Genomic DNA, 18,930 nt, shown 5'->3' with positions numbered 1-18,930 from the left:
GACGACGATGGCGACGATGACGGCGACGGCGGCGACGACGATGAGGCCGACGACAAGACGAGAAATAGACGATGGATAACGGACAACGGACAACGGAGCCGACGCAAGAGATAGACAGATGAGATCAAACAGATGGGATGAACAGATGAGATGAACAGATGAAGAGATGCAGAGACAGACGAACAGATGGACAGACAGAAAGAGAGACAGCAACAGACAGCAGCGACAATGGAGAGCCCGGTAGTCCGTCTGACAGTCAAACAGTTCCGTCAATCAAATCCAAACAATCCAATCCAATCCGATCCGATCCGATCCAATCCAATCCAATCGAGTCCAAACCAACCCAATCCAATGCGCGATCCCGAAGCCAACAAATCCGCAGCCAAATCAATCCCAATCCCAATCCCAATCCAATTCAATTCGGTCAGAATCTAGCGAGCGAGCGAGCGAGTGTGAGATGACGACAGTAGCGACGGCAACAACAGAGAGCGGGAAAAAGAAAAACCTGCTCAAAAAGGCTCTCAAAACGGACCGGTCGGCGGGGGGGCAGCTGTCCTTTTGAATTTGGCTTCTTTCCCATAGTGAAGGGGCAGCGGAATTTTGGGAATTGGGTGACGGGGGGGAGGTGAACGGGGGGGGGGGGGGGGGGGGGGGGGGGGACGGGCTGCAGAGGAGTCTGGGTGGAGTCGGCCATGGGAACCAAATTTCCTGATTCAGGGCTGGGGGGGGGTGGATGGGGGAGATGGGGCCTCGCTTAACGGACGGGGGGCTGATGATTGGTGATTGGTGTTTGGCTAAGTATGGGATGTTGATACGGGGCCCGCTTTCTCGGGCGGTGCCTTGGTTGACGGCTCAACCTAAGATCGGACATAGTTAAGTTGCGGGCGGGCAGACGGGGCAGACGGGGCAGACGGGCAGACGGGCAGACGGGCAGACGGGCAGACGGGCGGGCGGAGCAGGACCGGCAGAGGCCTGGTTACCTGATTTAGAAGGTGAAGAGGACGGGTGAAGCTGCACATGCAAAAAAGGAGAAGGGTGAGAGTGGAGAGTGGAGAGCGGTGGGGAAGCGGTGGGAGGCTAAATCGGAAATAGGCATAGTCGGCATGCGTCGGTCGTCGTCTCCTTCTTTCTTCCTATTCCTCTTTGGGCCGAGGTTTCCACAGGGCTGAAACGACATACATGTGTCGTGTGTCGCCGCTGGTCGCTGCTGCCCCTTCTTGTCCGTTTCTCCTCGTCGTCCGCTCGATGCAGGTCTGTTTTGCGTGTCTGCGTTCCCGACAACCATTTCCATCCACCCCCCTTCGTCTTCTTCTTCTTCTTCTTCTTCTTCTTCTTCTTCTTCTTCTTCTTTTGTCATTTCCCTCTTCGCCCTCCCTCATCTGCTGGCCTCCGTATCCCGAAATACTACCATGACCACGCTCTCATGTCATGCAACGCCCTGCCCTGCCCGGCCTTGCCATGCATGCATTGCATTGCATTACATAGTGCGCGCTCGCTCTAGCTCACACGCGACTCCGCCCGCCTCGTCTATCCGCGGCAGATCAGGGAATCGGCTCGGTCGTAATAATAGCCCGGCCGCCCAGTTTAGCCCGGGCCAGAGCCACCACGTCAGGACCCCATCCGAATTCCCGCCTCGTCGTAATGTGTGTTGATCGATATGTCGGTCTGTCTCTGTTGACTCCTTCTCTTTTCGTTTTCCCCTCCCCCTCTCCGTCTCCCTCTCCCTTCACCTCTCCCCCACTCCCCTCCACTCCGCCTACTCCGCCCACCTCGACTGCCGTGACTCCCCCCTTGACTTCGTCCCAATCAAGCGCGTGGATGGACCTCCGACGAACGGACGGTGCATCAACTCCTTGACCTTTTCCGCGCCGTGGCCCTGGCCCTGGTCCCGGCCCCCGGCCCTGCCCCCGGCCCCCCGGCCCCCTGGTCCCGGCCCCCTGGCCCTGGCCCTGGCCCTGGCCCTGGCCCCCTCGAGCTCGTTCATCCGATCGGATCCAATCTCGTCCGACTCGTTGCAAAGCAGGCTACAGTAGGTACGTAGTAGGTACGTAGTATACGGATCCGTCGTGAGGAATGACGAAGTACCGTACGTAGTCGTAGCCACCGCATCACAACCACCTCCGAGCAGCTCGCCGCGTACCAACCATCCCTCACCCACCGAGCCGCCTCCATTCACTCTCACCTTCCCGTCCCCGTCCACGTCCACGTCCACATCTACTTTCCCATCCACTTTTCCTATCCCATCCCATCTCGAACCCGGCCCCACTCCCCCTCCCTTTTTTTTTTTTTTTTTTCCCCAAAATCTCATCGAAAACTCAATTCCACAAGAAACAAGCTAGATTTCCGTCCCTGCATAAAACCTATACCGCACCGGCACCGCCCACATCCCGTCCTGCACTACTGTACGTACGAAATATGCTTCCATGCATGCATAAGGAGTACCTACTACGTAGTAGGTACGTAGTAGGTACTATAGTAGGTACGGTACGTAGTACTACAATTGTACTACGTACATACAGCAACTGCCGGTTGACACATACTCCATCCCGCCCAAACCCAAACCCAAATTCCCCAAAGCGGGAACTTCCCTCCCGGGGCGGGCGATCAAACCCAGGCGGGCGACCCAACCCGGAAACCCAAACGGTTCAACGGTCCAACGGTCCAACGGTCCAACGGTCGAACTGCATACGGGGGGCTCATACTTTCTTTTCCTCTTCCCTCTTTCCTTTTTTCTTTTTTTCTCCTCTCCTTTTTTTCCCATTATCAAATCGTGCTCCTCCTCTTTTTGGTTCCCTCCTGCCTTGGTCTGCCTTCTCCGCCTCGTCTGCCTTGTCCGCCCCCCCCCCCCCCCCCCCCCCCCCCCCCCCCCCCCCTTTACGTACGAAAAGAGTCGCAGCCGCGCCTCGGCTGGGGACTTTCACGGAGTCATATCGCCTGGGCGGCCTTGGGGTTCTCCTTTTTTCCGCTCCCCCCTCCCCCCTCCCCCCACGCCATGTTATAGCCTATGTACGTAGTATGTACAGGTACTATATGTTATCGCGTACTGTATGTACAGTATGTTATTGCCTATGTAGTGAGCGCACTTGTCATTGGCTGGGCGCGTTTCAACGTTTTTTGTTTGGTGTTTGATGTTTGGTGTTTCAGGTTCGGTGTTTCAGGCTTGCTTGGGGGTTGGGGTTTGATGTTTGATGTTTGATGTTTGGAGGCAGGCGTCTTGCTTACTTTTTTGGTCCCGTGAGTGAGTGGAAGGAGGGGGGGGGGGCAGGGGTGGGTGGGAGGAACAGGGGGGGCAGGGGGGAGCAGCAGGGGGGGTGGGTGACGGGGGGGTTGCGTGACGGGGGAGGGAAGGGGAATTTTTTTTTTTAAAAAAAAAAAACCCAAAAACTGGTCCCCTTTTTTTATTATTATTTTGGGCTATGTTTGAACAGAGAGGAGGGGTCTGTGTGTTTCGTGGGTGTGTTTTTATTTATATATATGTATGTGAGTTGATATATATATATATATATGTGTGTGTGTGTATATAAATATACATACATACGTACGTATGCATGTGCATGTGTGTGTGTGCATGTGTGTGTATATAAATAAATATGCATACATGTGCATATAAATACACACACACACACACACACACACATACTTACCGGTACATGTGCATCGATATAAATACACACACACACACACACACACACACATACATACATACATACATACATACATAGATACATACATACATGCGTGTATAAAAATATCTCTCGTACGGTCGGTCCCTCCCTACGCGGTCGTCCGTCGGTGGTTTTAGATATAGCCGTTGATCCGGAAGGGACGGCTGGATGGGGATGGGGATGGGAGATGTTTCGTGTATCTTTAGGTGGGTGGGTGGGTGTTTGGGTGAGTGTTTGGATGGGTGTTTGGATGGATGGATGGATGGGCGGGAGGGAAGTTGTTACGAGGGGTGTTTGGGTTGGGATTGAAAGGGAGGGGGGAGAGAGGGGGGAGAGAGGGGAGAGGAGGAGGGGAGGGGAGAGTATGGGAATGGGAAGAGGGGAGAGATGGGAGAAGAGAGGATACAGTAGGTAGAATGAGAGCTAAAAGAGAAGTTAAAGTTGGATGGGAGGCGAGAGGATAGGATGAAAAGCTACGTAGGACGTACGTACAGTAGTACAGTAGAAGAGAGCGGAAGGATAGGGTTGGATGATACGGAGCTCAGAAAGAGAGGAGGCATGAGGTTGGGTGAGATCAGAGCTCGGAAAGAGAGGAAGAATGAGATGAAAGCTGAAGGAGAGAGAGAGGATAAGGTTGGATTGGAGGGGAGGGGATAGGATGAAAGCTACGTAGGACGTACAGTAGTACAGTAGAAGAGAGCGAAAGGATAAGGTTGGATAAGAGGAGAGAGAATAAGGTTGGATGAGAAAGGAGACAGCGGAATGAGAGCTCAAAGAGAGAGAAGGATAAAGTTGGATAAGAGGCGAGAGGATCAGGTTGGATGAGAAAGGAGACAGCGGAACGAGAGCTCAAAGAGAGAGAAGGATAGGATGAAAGCTAAAAGAGAGAAAAGGACAGGATGAAAGCCAAAAGAGAAAGGATAAGGTTGGATCAGATCACAGCTCAGAAAGAAAGAAAGAATAAGGTTGGAGAGGAGGCGAGAGGATAGGATGAAAGGTAAAAGAGAAGTCAAAGTGGGATTGAAGGACAGAGGATAAGGTGAGAGCTACGTCGTACGTCGTACGTAGGAAGAGAGAGAAGATAAGCTTGCATCGAGAAGATGATAGCTCAGAAAGGAAACAATGCATTAGGTTGGATAAGCCACCAGAGGACAAGACGAAAGCCGAGCTAGCCCAGCCTAGCGAGCGAGAGAGAGAGAGAGACACACAAGAAAAAAGGGGGAAAGGAACGAAAGGAACGGAAAAGGAAAAACCAAGAAGAGGACAAGATGAAAGCTACGTCGTCAAAGAGAGAAAGAGAGGATAGAATGAAAAGCTAAAAGAGAGAAAGAATAAGGTTGGGTAGGAAGAGAAAGGATAGGATGAAAGCTACGTCGTAAAAGAGAGAAAGAGGGGATAGAATAAAGGCTAAAAGAGAGAAGATAAGCTTGCATCAAGAAGACGATACAGTAGGTACGTAGTAGCTCAGAAAGGAAACAATGCATAAGGTTGGATAAGCCACCAGAGGACAAGACGAAAGCCAAGCCAGCCTAGCGAGCGAGCGAGAGAGACACATAAAAAAAGGGGGAAAGGAACGAAAGGAACGGAAGAGGAAAAACCAAGAAGAGGGTAAGATGAAGAAGATTGAATCAAGAGGTTTCTATAGGTCCGTCTTTTTCTTCCCTTTTTTTTTTCCTTTTCTCCTCCCTTTTTCCCGGCCCCCTTTTCCCCCTTTTTTTACGGGGGGTTTGTCTTATCGGTTGGTGGTCACGTTGATTGTGCTTTTCCTTTTTTTTTTTTTTTTTTTTTTTTTTTTTTTTTTTTTTTTTTTTTGGTTGTTCTTGTCTTTTATTGTCTTCTATTGTGTTTGTGTTTATCTGTATCTGTATCTGTATCTGTATTGTCTATCGCCTTAGATTTTCTTTTCTTCTTTCTTCTCAGATCTCGAGATTTCGCGTTCCGAGATTTCGAGATTTGAAAATTTGAAAATTTAGGGGTTTAAGGGTTTGGAGTTTTACTCTTTTAGAGGGTTTGGGGTTTGGATTTAGGAAGGGGGTTTTTAACACAAGGAGGGGAGGAGGGGATTTGATGAGAGAGATGAATATTTCTTGTGTATGCTTTTTGTGCTTGTATAATTGATATGTATTTATGTATATATTTATGTATGTATTTATGTATGTATTTATGTATGTATTTATGTATGTATTTATGTATGTATTTATGCGTAGTAAGCAATACCTCTGCTTAGGGACTTTTCTATGATTTCGGCTGTGGCGGGATTTAAGAAGCGAGAAGTGAGAAGCCTTTTTTTTTTCTCCTTCATTTTAGGATTTACAATTTTAGAATTTTGAATTTAGAGGTTGAGGGGTTTCTGGGTTTTGAATTCGGATTTTGGATTGCGAATTTTGAATTTGAATTTTGATTCTTAAATTTAGAATTTAGAATTTTGGATATTAGATGGCGAATTCCGAATTTCTTTCGACTTCTGTGGATTTTACTACGTAAATCATAAATTTAGGATTCAGAAACTAGAAGTTGAAATTGCGAATTTAGGATTTTGAGTTTCGGATCATGGAACTTTGAATTTCTTTAAGCTTTCTTCGGGGTTGTGGAATTTTGAAATTAGAATTACGTAGTATGAATTGTGAATTCTAAATTGATCTATTTACTACGTATGAGTGTAGTGAGTGAGTGAGTCGATAAGCAAGCAGTGAATAAGAAAATTAAGAGAATCAGATATGAGAATTAGTAATAGAATTAAGTAAGAGAATTGAGGGAATGAGACAAGGGAATTAAGTAATTATAAGAAGGGAAAGGGGGAGAAGGTAGGTAGGGGGGAAGAAAAGGAGGAGCGTCAAGATGTGGAAATAGAAATAGATGATTACATAAAATGATATAATACCGGTACCACACATGTACAACGGAAGATGAGATGTGAGATAATTTAATTAGCAAAGGTTTATATGCGTATGTACTACGTACTACGTGCTGTATATGTACAGATATGCAGGATAGGCAGGGGAGGAGGGAAAGAGAGGAGATTGGTATTTATAATGATTAGGTAGTTTATTAGGATTTATATTGATAATGAGATTGAAAATAAGATTTAAAAATTCACTGTGACTAATTTCAAGGCGGTTTACTACGACGCAGCTGCGAAAAGGACGTGGGGGACTACGTGGGCCTTGGAGAAAGCAGTACGAGAGAGAAAAAAACAAAGGAAAGGGGGGGATGGTGATGGTGATGGTGATGGTGATGACAAGATGTGAGAGAGACGTCCACGGCGTCGAGTCTGATGCTTCCACTCCCACTCCCACTCCCACTCCACCTCCATCTCCATCTCCATCTCCATCTCCACCTCCACTTCCACCTCACATCTACTCCAGCCCTCCCTCCTCGGCCACAGCTTCAGAGTCAGATCGACGAACCACCGAGCCGATGCAGACGTGGAAAGCCCGAGGCTGGCCCGTCACGAAGCCCGACTGATCAACATCCCCCGGCGCCGGCACGTCGTCGTACGGAAAAGCGTAGCCCCTCCCGTCCGGATTCGCCGCGTGCACCAACCGCGCATAGTGGTTCGTGACGTCGTGGGCGTAGAAACTCGCAACCGTCTCCGCCGTCGGCTGCGCAGGATTGCGCAACAGCGTGGAGCGGTTGAGGGCGGCGCTGATGCGCGCCGTGAGCGGACCCATGGCGCCCTGGTTATCGCGGAAGGGGCCGGTACTGCAGCTGAAGACGTCGCCGGTGCTGGGCCGGGCGAAGCGGCCGTGGCGGCCAAAGACGAGGGTGTCCCCATCGTCGGCGTCGTCGCAGCGGCCTTCCAGGGTGCCGTAGCTGGCCTGCGTGTCGACGAGGAGGGCCTCGTTGCGGTAGCGGGCCCAGACCGCGTGCACGTACGGCTCGTAGTAGCCGGCGAAGGCCTTGCCGCCGGACCAGACGTGCGCGTTGTTCGGGCTGAGAACGCGCAGGGGCGTGCCGTCGCCGGGGTAGATGAGCGATTGCCAGTCGGCAGCGTAGTCGCTGTCCATGGCGCGGAGCCCTGCCACGACGGAATCGAGGCCGTCTTGGTAGAGTCCCTCGACCGACTGTACGTCGCCGCTGGTCGTCTCGAGGCGCATGGAGATGGGCAAGCTGACAAAATCGACGTAGCTGATGTTGGCGTAGATCTGATCTCGGTTGTACGTGAACTCGCAGAAGCCCCATCGGATGTCGATGTTGGGGTCGGTCTTGTTGGTGACGGACGGCTCGGCAATGGCCGGCCCGTTCCCGCCAGGGTTGAGATAGAAGGTTAGTTTCTGGTCGAGGGAGAACCAGATCCGGCCTCCTGCGATGTGGGGGATGGTCACGGCGATAGTTTCGCCCGGGGCACCAAGTCTGATGGCACAGTCCTCTGGGACTTCGGAACCGACTTCGGTGATGTTCTCAGGGAAGTAGGTAGTCCTTCTATCAGCTTTAACGAAGCAGACTCTGTTGCCGTTATCAAGGGCTTGTCCTGTCTTGAGATGATGTTAGCGACCTATTTTTGAGAATATTCAACGATTCAAGGCTCAGCAGGGCCGCTTTGCGGAGTGCTGGGGGTGGCGGGGTAGACATACTACGTAGCAGAAGACCTGCTCGACGTTGGTACGGTTCTCGAGCGTGATCTCAAAGCCCTCGGCGTCGAGAGAGCGATCCTCGTCGCCGCTGTTCTCGGCAGGGGCCTCAAGGGTCTCGCCGTCGTAGACTTCTTCGGCGGCGGGCTCTTCCTCGGGAGCCTCCTCTTCTTGCAACTCCTCCTCGACGGGCTGCTCGTCGGAAGATTCCTCTTCTTGCAGCTCCTCCTCAACTGCTTCTTCCTCAACAGACTCTTCCTCAGTGGGCTCCTCCTCAACTGCTTCTTCCTCGACAGACTCTTCCTCAGTGGGCTCTTCCTCAACTGCTTCTTCCTCAGCCTCCTCCTCATGCCCTTCTTCTCCAATAATTTCTTCGGTCGCTGCCAGCTCTGGATCTTGCTCGTAGCTCTGATCCTCGTAGGATTGCTCCTCGGAGTACTCGTCTTGAGGATAGTCACTCATGATTGCTGGATAGACGAATTCTCAGACCGATGGAGAACCAAAAGAGGGTTGACGCTGTGTGTAAAGTAGAAAAAAAAAAGATAAAATCTAAGAGTACTGATTCGAGTTTGAAGAAGTGGCAGCAAGCTAGGCAGTTGTTGAAAAAGAAGACTGTATGGATGATCTGAATGCCAGACAAAAACAGGACACAGAAGGTTCCTGGGAGGTTTATATATCTATCTTATCTGTACCCAACATGGCTGCTGCTCAGCCCATTCTGCATTTCGGCGACGACGGAACATGTTGAGCTTAGCGAGGGGGGAACATCACACGTCCCAGCTGAAGTCAGAGAGGAACACAGTATGCTGATAACGTACGTTCGACGTCGGTGAAGCCGACGTGAAGCTATCGTGAACGCAATCGGGCCGTACTGGAGCCACCAACGATACTGCGACGACGGGTCATAACACCTCTTTGGCGTGAGATTCATTCTCACCAAGTACGAAGATGCAAGGGCTTGATGACAGGTAAATGTTGAGGGGGCTTGATCTCGCATGATTCAAGTCCTATACGATGCTTGAGGCGTGGGCAATGGGGGGAGTGATCACCGATTATCTGCAGCGAGACGTTGCTTACCGCTGCGAGACTTCGAGGGGAGGCGTGCCTGATAGTTGCTTGCTTGCTCACTTGCTGTGGCTGCAGATATGCTGTTACACGAGCGGCCTTAGAGAGAAATTTTTTCTTGCTCTCAGATAAGCTCGAGAGTTGCGGACACTTGTAAATACATAAGCGAATATGAAGTGAAGTAATTGAATAGAAAATTTGCAAGGAAGTCGTGATCTGACATGACCAGCTCCAGCTCCAGCTCCAGCTTTGGCTCCGTCAATTTAAGCTCTAGAACTCGCCAAAGCCTTTCTTTCTGGAGCCCCGTAACTGGTGGTCAAGAGACAGTTAGACAAGATCGATGCAAAAACATCAGACGAGCGCAGAAAAATCGCTGATTTCCAGACCGAGGAGAAGATTAGTCCGCTAAGTGAAAAACTGGCTTGCTGAGTGAGAGGGTGAAAGGGGCTGTGGGTGGTGGCTGGCTGGCATGGCTGACTGACTGACTGCGTAAACGAAGGCTGTAATATATCAGGCCATTTATGCCAGGAGCTTTGCAAAGAGGATATCTGGCTCGTTGGATGGCTTCAACCCCTTGGTAATTCGTTTATGCCCAGAGTCGAGCTTCGGATTGGAGAACAGCCATAGAGATCGAGAAAGCATGAGAAAACAAACTCACTTAATTGTCGCTTAACTGAAAGGATGCAAGGAGGCCCACCTAAGCTAGCCGACGATTAGGGCACCCAAGAAAAGTAGGGAGAAGAGTAGTGGGAGGTGCACGTGCCTTGATTTATAATCGGGCCAAGACTCAAAAACGATGACGACCTCTCACACTGTTGGCAGTGACATGGACATCCCTCAACCCCACCAAAGCCATTTCTAATCTGATCAATATTGACATTCTAAATCTAGCAAAAGATTCTCCTAGTATCTAGAACGCGAACAACAAAACCCAGCAGAATACGACACCACCCAGATAGATCTACGGGAAGAGAGCAGAATGGCAAACAAACCTGCAAGCAAGCATTACGGTACTACGTGCAACCTGACCGACTACTTGGCCTCTCCCTGAATCCTCCTCGCAATCTCTTCGCAGAGAGCCGAGATGGGTGCCGACTTCAGCAGGTCAAACGTGGAAACAGAAACTCCAATCTCTTTCAGACACCAGTTCGAGAGTTCGAGAGCAACCAGAGAGTCCACGCCGTAGTCGTAGAGGGGCTTCGAGATGTCGATATTGCTGGCCGCCGTACTGACGATGGTCGCCACCTTGCCGACCACCGCTCCTTCAATCACGACGACTCTCGCCTCGAATGTCTCGGCACGAGCCAGTTCCTCAAGAACCGATACCGTCTGGTCGGCTCCAGCAGCACCCTTGCCCGCAAAGCTCATGGGCAGGAACTTGGGCGTACTGAAGTAGAAGGGCTCGGCGATGCCTGCTTTCGCGACGGCTCCGCCTGTCGCCAGCCCAGTCACAATTTGCGTGGGGAAGGTCTTGCGGTCTTTGGACACGCCGCTGATGACCGTCTTGATGAGGGCGTGGAACTCGTCTTCGCGGATGCCGAACGGCTCCTCCCAGTCTCGGAGATGGTGACCCTTGGCTCCCTGCTCGGCCAGGACACCGACATCCCGCATGATGCCCAGGTCGATCGACACGGCGTTGTGGCCGAGCGAGTGCATCGTATGAGCCGTGGCGTCTTGGAACGTGCAACCGGCGGCGTAGTTACTCTGGCCCATGTTCCCGAAAATGCCGGAGAAACTCGACAGGAGGATGAAGAAGTCCAGGTTTGGAGGCATGGTCTTGGCGAGATTGCGCGTTCCTTCGACCTTCGGCGCCAGAGATTCGATCCACTGGCGGTGACTCATTGTGGAGAAGAGGCAATCGCGGAGAACCATGGCGCACTGGATGACACCTGCGATGGGAGGGTTCTCGCTTCCGCACCTGTCCAGAGTCGATCGCAGGGCATCCTCGCTTGAAATGTCGCACTTGTAATGCGTCACACTGACCGAGATTCCTTCTAGCTCTTCGACAAGGGACGCGACGGCAGGCGGCTCGGTCAACGAGCCAGATCGCGAGATGAAGGATATGCTTCGGGCACCGCATTCGACCAGAAGCCTTGCCAGACTCCTTCCCAAGCCACCAAGTCCACCAACCAGAACGTAAGTGCCCCTGGAGAGGTCGATGGCAGCTGCAGGATCCAGCTCCACAGGAATCTTGGCATCAGAGTTGTACGAAATGGTGATCTTGCCTTGATGCTTGCCGGAAGCCATGAGACGGAAGGCGTCCTCGACACGTGAGACGGGATACGCATTCTGTGGCTGGACCCCTCTCGTCAGACCCTCGCGAAGGAGGGTGAAGGATTTCTCCAGAATCTCTCCCATCAACTCTGGGCGCCGACGCTGAACGTGCTCGAGATTGAGGAATGAGAAGCTGGCATCTTGGATAAAGGGACGCATCTCCAATGCGCTGTTCGCTAGGATATCCTTGATACCAATCTCGACGAAGCTTCCGAAAGGTGCGATACAGTTCCACGAAGCACGGAGAGCCTCTCCCGACAAGGAGTTGAGAACGCAATCGACACCGCGCTGGTTGGTCGCCCGCATGATACCCTTGGCAAACGAAGTGTCCCTAGAATGAAACAAATGACTTTCGTCAACACCGTACAGGTCTTGAAGAAGCTTCTTCTTCTCCGGAGAGCCAACGGTGCCATAGACTTCGAGACCGAGGTGCTGAGCAACTGTTGAAGACCGTGAAGTCAGTAACGGCCCTATCAAGAAAACCTCGAGAGTAAAGTATGACAATCTGAAATGGGAAAAATGGGAAGCCCCAAGTACGTACGTTGAACCGCAGCTTGTCCAACGCCACCAGCGGCGGCGTGGATCAACACCGACTGACCCTTGTTGAGTCGAGCAACATTGACAAGTGCATGGTATGCGGTGGCGTGCACCAAGGGCAATCCCGCTGCTTCATCAAACGACATGTTTAGAGGCATGTGTTGGCAGAAGAGATCCTTGCTGCGGAACAAGGTCCTGTGAGCACCATGACCGAGCACGCACACGGCATCTCCGGGCTTGAATCGGGTGACGCCCGAGCCGACTCTGCGAACGAGTCCACTCGCCTCAAAGCCAAGAAGATTATCGGGGATCTGTCCCAGGCACACCATCACATCACGGAAACTGTTTGATCGAGTCAGCTCAAAGGGATCGGGCAATAGGCAATATGGCATCAGAGACTCGACTTACTTGAGCCCAGTGGCCTTCACGTCAATCTCTACTTCGTCAAGTCCAAGTGGAAGTACGGCGCTCTTGTCTTCCGTGAAGCACAAGGAATCGAGTAGGCCTGGCTGTGCGATAGAGAGGAGGAGGGGGAGTCGAGACTCGCCCAGAACTATCTCTTCCGCGGTCTTGTGATCCAGCATTTCACCTACTTGCTTGTTCAGGGTCGTATCCTCCATGATGCGGTTGGTGTGAAGAGCGTTGCCACGGAGAAGATACTCGTCCTCCCCTGTTCCAGCCACTGCAAGCTTGGCGATAGTTGAAGATACCACCCCATCAGAATTGGTATCGTCCGTATGCAGCACGCGGAATTCGACACTCGCGACTTCATTCTTGATCGCGCGCGCCAGTCCGGTGACGAGTTCATGCTCTGGTCGGATGGATCCCGTCACCCACAAGACACTGGATGCATTGAGAATCATTTCCTGGAGCTTGGAGAAACTACTCGAAGATAGATTGACGATCATGTCGTTATCAACTTCTAGCAGCGATACAAAATTGCCGCCAGTTATAGCAGGGCTGGCATCGCCCCACGTCTCGGATTTGACCACGACCGAGAGGCCCTCAAGTGCCTCAGTGATTCCCTTTGCCAGTGCTTGGACTCGCTCCGAAGGTGCTACTGGTTGCAGTATGATGACTTTGTCAATCCCAGAAGGAGCCATGTCGGATGGAATCGAGGCCGCAAAGAGTGTTGTCTCCGGCGTGTGGCTGTCTTGCTCTGGGAAAGCAAAATCTAATCGAAAGCCATTCTCGGTCAGTGCGGACTCCCAAGCTTCTCGTGGGAAAACATCGAATGGCGAAGGCCCTTTGGACTTCGTCCAGAGGTTCTGAAATCCCAAGAGCGACGGCAGTCTGGAAATGCTGGGGTTGGTCAACTCGACGGTGTAAAGGCAGCCAGATGGTCGCAAGAGGCTTTTCAGCTTTCCGAGAACTGTGCTGAGATCTTCCTGAGAGTATGTGAGACCGCCGCTGATAAAGACAGCGTCGAAGGAAGACTCTTTCAATGTTTGCGAAGCCAAGTCCTTGTCGAGTCCAAAGAGGACCGAGGAGACATTGGGAAACGCCTCTTCGGCGTTGGCCAAGGCACTGGGCCGGTTGGAGGCGAATGTTATCGCCACAGTATCAAGCAGCGCTGACCCAGTGACGGAACGTATATTGCTCAGTGCTCGTTCTGTCACGCCATCGTATCCGGAATCTATCAATAAGACGTCGCTTCCGGGCCGCCATAATGCGAACGCTTTCAAAGTCTACTTACAGTTAGAGTATGTTCCGGAATAAGCAGGCAGGATACTCTATCTCTTACCTCAATAGCCGTAAAAATGGCTTCGTCTGCGCCGATCAAGACTGGAGGATGCTCCCCCGGACCCTCATGCGGAACGTATGGCTCTCCACGCAGTATGTTCTCCAGCCTCGGCAGGAAATGCTGCAAATCGGCGCGGTTGAAACTCACCTGGCCCTCCAAGTCCTCGATTGCGCACAGATATTGCTCAATATCGGTCTCTGGTACGAGGCCGCCGTCCAAAAAGCCGGCTCGCTCCTTTGTTGACGGCGTTGCGGCAACGTCCATCCTCTGCTCCAACCAACTGTAAACTTCGCGCAGTTTGTCGGAGGTCACCTCTGAGAATTTGACATTCTGGAGCGCCCGTCGCACGCCGTGGGAAACCAATCCCTCGAGAGCTTTCTCGTTCTCCACCCCTTTACGATCAGGGGTCATCTTGCTGAGAGGTCGAATAGCACTGGGCAAGTGCTGCAGCAACTGGGGTGCGAGAGAGAGCACGGGTGTCCAGCTGAGTTGACTGCATAGCGATTTTGAACTTGCCGATGCGCTTTGCCCTGATGGCAACGATGCCACCTTGACACACCGAAGTCCCACAATCTTAGCAATAGGCTTTGTGCAGGATGCATCCAGAAAATCAACATCGGACATGAAGGCACTATAGCCGTGGCGTTTGGTCGTTGCCGAGCCTTGGAGGACCGCGCCGCCACCGAATGGCATATCGGCAGTGATGACCAGTTCTCGAATAGAGCTGGGTACTGCCGCCTCGTTGACACCGGCTCCCATGGATGCGGCAAAAGCAGCATGGAGCATCGCGTCGAGAACAGTGGGGTGGATAATATGGGGTCTCTCAAAAGCTGACACCTGCGGCGAGTTGATAACTTGACTGCTCGGAATGGTCAAAGTGCAACAACTTGTCCAATCGCCAACGCGAACGGCGTGTACATTTCGGAAAGCTGGACCATAAGTCATTCCGATGGATGCGAGGTCCTCGTAGAACTTCTCCTGATCTATGGTGTGTTTGGTGACGCCTTCGGCACTATGGTATGATACAATTCGACCCTCGTCGTCGAGTGCCTTCTCGAATGCAGCACTGGAGCCCTTGGGTGCTTCGTATTCGAGCAGGAGGAGACCGGAACAATGCTCTTGGAGATTTCCACCATCCTGAGATGTGGAGATAGAAAACCTCTGCCATGCGCCTCCGGGCTCGCTAGGGCGCAGCTCAATAATGCACTCAGCGTCTGCGGTCTCCGTCAAGACAAGAGCGCTATCGATCTGTACATCTCGCAGCAGGTAGGCGCTCACGGACTTCTGGTGCTCCTGATCAAAATCAGCTTGTCGAGCAGCCTCGATTGCCATGGATAAAAATCCCGCTGCCGGGTACAAGATAGAGCCCTGGATGTTGTGATCGCGAATCCATGGCTCCTCGGAAATCCTGACGAAGCCTCTCCACAGCTGGCCATCGCGGGTCATTGGAGCGTAAGGAGCCCCAAGAAGACTTCCGCGCGGCGCTTTGCGAAGTCTGTTGGTCTTGGAGATGCGAGACTCGCTCCAGAACTTCCGGGTGTGGTTCCAGGGGTATGACGGGAGATCGCTGATTAGTTTACCCTCTCCGTTGTTGACTTTTGACAAGTTGATTGGCACGCCGTGGATGAAAGCGTTCCCTGCGAATTCGAAAAGTGACTCTACCGAGTCGACGCCCCGCATCAACGTTCCCAAGTACTCTGTCTTATTGCCAGCTTGCTGACGTACTGGACCTTTCAATGCCGGATGCGGTCCGATTTCGACGAAGAGATCGGCATCGCCAGCTTTCGTCATCTCCGCAACGGCATCCGAGAACAGGACTGGCGAAATGAGGTTTCGCACCCAGTTGGTTGGGCCAAGCTCATCGGGTTCGATGTATTCGCCAGTGACACTCGAGTACATGGTCCTTCCGGGATGGCCAGGAAGCGTTTCCATGTCACCGAGTGCATCCAGGTAGGGTCCAGCCAAAGGAGCCATGTGGTGGGAGTGGTATGCCGCCTGGACCTTGAGGGGGCGAGCGAAGATGCCCTCTTTCTGCAAAAGCTGTCGCACTTCCTCGACAGCTTGGCTATCGCCGGATACAGTGACGCTAGTGGGGGAGTTCACGCAAGCTACAAGGCATGTACCGGTGGTCGCTTTCTGCGTGAACTCTCGAGCTTTCTCTCTGGAGGTACCTACCGCCATCATGGTTCCGTGCTTCTTTCCTGAGAGTTGTTGCTGCGAGCAAAGATAGCCACGGAAGTAAGCGGCCTTCCAAGCATCTTGCTTGCTGAGCGCACCGAGACAGTAGGCTGCTGCAATCTCACCACTACACGCAAACAGTCAGCTAGAGCTATATATTCTGGGATGGAGATGGTTGCGCTTACCTAGAGTGGCCTACAACAGCAACAGGTTTGACGTTCCACAAAGCGAGCAGGTCGACGATAGCAACCTGAACCACAGTACAGAGGGGCTGACTGTAAAAGGGCTGGTTGACGTTGCTGCTCGCTTCTTCTTTCGCAAGTTCTTCGATCACAGACCAAGGGCATGACAGAGTATCACGAAGATACGCATCCGCTTCCTCGAAACTCTTGCGGCAGATGTCGAACTGGCTCAATTCAGCGCCCATTCGAGCCCATTGCGCTCCCTGCCCGGTAAAGACAAACCCTAGTTTTGGTACTTTGGTGGAGACATGAGAGGATCCACTGTTCTTTGCGAGAGCATCTTGGAGTTCCGTCGCCGACGAAGCCGTATAGAACGACTTCCACGGGAAGCGAGACCGGCGGTTCAAGGTGTGGGCGAGATCTGGCAGGATAGCGGCCCCCTTGTGCGTCTCCAAATAGCCTGCTAAGTCTGCACTCATTCGGCTGATGCCTTCTTCGTCAGTAGTGCTGAGGGCGAACACGTGCCGATTGATCTTCTTGCCAACTCCATTGGTCCTCCCATTGGTGTTGCCATTGGTCACGATCAGTCCGTTCGTCTTCCCACCATTGGTATGGTAGCCATTGGTAAAAGCTGGAAGCCGGGTACGATGATGCCCTTGCTGCAGCAGATTTCTCTCTGCAAGGTAGTGGTAAGCATCTTCTAGGATCACGTGGGCGTTGGCGCCCCCATATCCGAACTAGATCACCGATGAGAGAAGTTCATCAAGGTAGATAGGAGGTCATTATTTGGCTTACCGAGTTGACACTGGCTCGGCGCGGGCCAGGATATGGCCATTGAACGGCTGTGGTAGGAATCGTGATGTTCCAATCTTTGAAGAGAATCTTGGGATTAGGTGTGTCGAAATTCAGACTGGGGGGAATGACCCCGGCTTCGAGGGCAAGGATGGCTTTGACAACGCCTGCGATGCCGGCGACAGATTCCAGGTGTCCAATCTGCAGATCGTCAGCCTCTTCTGCAACAATGGGAAGATTCAACACCCCACTTGGGCACTTTATGATGCCTCAACAGGCAAGGATCGGCCCAAGGCAACTGCATCTATCACAAAAGAGCGAGACATTTCACGACTTACATTCGTTTTGACTGAGCCGACATATAGGGGCTTAGCGGGATCCCGATTCTCGCACAATGTTGATGCAAGACCGAAAAGCTCGGCAGGGTCCCCTGCTGCTGTGCCGGTTCCCTGGAGCGCCACAATCAATTAGCCAAGGTTCAGGACAATGCACAGGTAGGCTGGCGGCGGGAACGTTCGCAGCTGCATATCTAGGCGTATGCATGCAGATAATCAATATACGGAGAATAACGACTCACATGCGCCTCACAGTAGTTCGTCTGGCTAGGGTCAAGGCCGGCGGATGTGTAAGTGGCACGGATCAAATCGGCTTGCGCAGCTCCATTGGGCATCGTCTATAACTCGATCGGTCAGCCATCCAATGTTCGTTCGCAATATTCCTGTTTTCGACACAAGTGTAATCTGGTCGATTCACTTACCATCGTGGGCGTCTTTCCGTCCTGGTTTGATCCACTCCCCCGGATGATTGCCCTGATCGTGTCGCCATCGCGAATGGCATCCTTCGCGCGCTTCAACAAAACGGAAGAAACGCCTTCTCCGCGAGCATAGCCGTTGCCGCTAGCATCGAAGCTGTGGCACATTCCGTCGGGCGACAAGAAGTTCTGGTTGGAGAGCAGCGCGAAGACTTCTGGGGAGAGGAACAGGTTGGCTCCCCCGGCCAGTGCCATGGTAGCCTCGCCAGTTCGGAGACTTTGGCATGCCAGATGGATGCTCACCATACTAGCCGAGCACGCAGTTGAAACGGTCACACTGGGGCCTCGCAGGTCGTAAAACCAGGAAGTCCTGTTGGCCAGCAGTTCGATTCCAGAACCAGTGACGGCCACTGCATACACAAGTTAGGCTCTTGATTTAGCTGAATCGCGGGTTCGCGATTTTGGTTTGTTTTGTTTTTTCCACTTACGAGTCGGTGCGCTGTCAAGGTCGCGGAATTGCATCTCTCTCCAGTCACTCGTGAAGGCGCCCACGTAGCATGCTGTCTGGCTTCCGGATATGTCTTCAATCTTGAGACCGGCATTTTCAAAGGTCTCGTACGTGACTTCGAGCATGATGCGCTGCTGCGGGTCCATGGCGACCGCCTCTGCTTGGTTAATGTGAAAGAACTCTGCATCGAAGGCTGTGATATCTGAAGACAGAAAGTAACCTTGCGGGGCGATCACGGTGTTTCTCCTCCCCTTGACGTCGTGATGCCAGCCTTCGGCATTCCATCTTGTTGCTGGCACCTTCGATGCGCTCGCTGTATAATTTTGTGAGCGATTTTTTTTTCACGATGTTTTCATCTAGAATTTCGGGGGCAAAAGTAAACATTCGCTTACACCGGCCTTCGCGTAACATATCCCAGAAAGTCTGTGGCGTGGTCGCGTCGCCAGGAAAGCGGCACGAGAGCCCGATCACAGCTATCGCATCGTCCTCCATCTTGACCGATGAACCGTTCTCAGATGGGTGCATGATGAAACACTTTGATGGTCATGCTCGAAGCTGCTTGAAGCAGATGTGACTCTGAATGATGGTTTCCTCGAGGAAGTATGGGAATGGGGAATTGGGAAAGTAGGGAGGCACATTGGACTTTTGAACTGAATGCAGTCG

The 18,930-nt window shown here is 52.3% G+C and overlaps 2 protein-coding genes across 2 annotated transcripts; both read right to left on the bottom strand.

The window, feature by feature from the left end:
* Positions 1–7,021: 7,021 nt before the first annotated feature.
* On the bottom strand, positions 7,022–8,698 carry L3040_003841 (uncharacterized protein; the record flags this gene model as incomplete). The annotated part of the gene is made up of 2 exons (XM_007294550.1): positions 7,022–8,140; positions 8,240–8,698. 2 exons carry the CDS (start codon positions 8,696–8,698, stop codon positions 7,022–7,024), a joined length of 1,578 nt encoding a protein of 525 aa, XP_007294612.1.
* Positions 8,699–10,333: 1,635 nt separating this feature from the next.
* Positions 10,334–18,792, bottom strand: L3040_003840 (uncharacterized protein; the record flags this gene model as incomplete). Its single annotated transcript, XM_066156558.1, has 11 exons — positions 10,334–12,015; positions 12,117–12,454; positions 12,521–13,800; positions 13,857–16,161; positions 16,220–16,953; positions 17,012–17,209; positions 17,347–17,457; positions 17,586–17,681; positions 17,766–18,169; positions 18,248–18,580; positions 18,660–18,792. 11 exons carry the CDS (start codon positions 18,790–18,792, stop codon positions 10,334–10,336), a joined length of 7,614 nt encoding a protein of 2,537 aa, XP_066012139.1.
* Positions 18,793–18,930: the final 138 nt, after the last annotated feature.

Source organism: Drepanopeziza brunnea (assembly GCF_022702325.1).
Source record: "Drepanopeziza brunnea f. sp. 'multigermtubi' strain 214-2 chromosome Unknown ctg5, whole genome shotgun sequence".
NCBI lineage: Eukaryota > Fungi > Ascomycota > Leotiomycetes > Helotiales > Drepanopezizaceae > Drepanopeziza > Drepanopeziza brunnea.
This window is presented reverse-complemented; position numbering and strand designations above follow the sequence as displayed.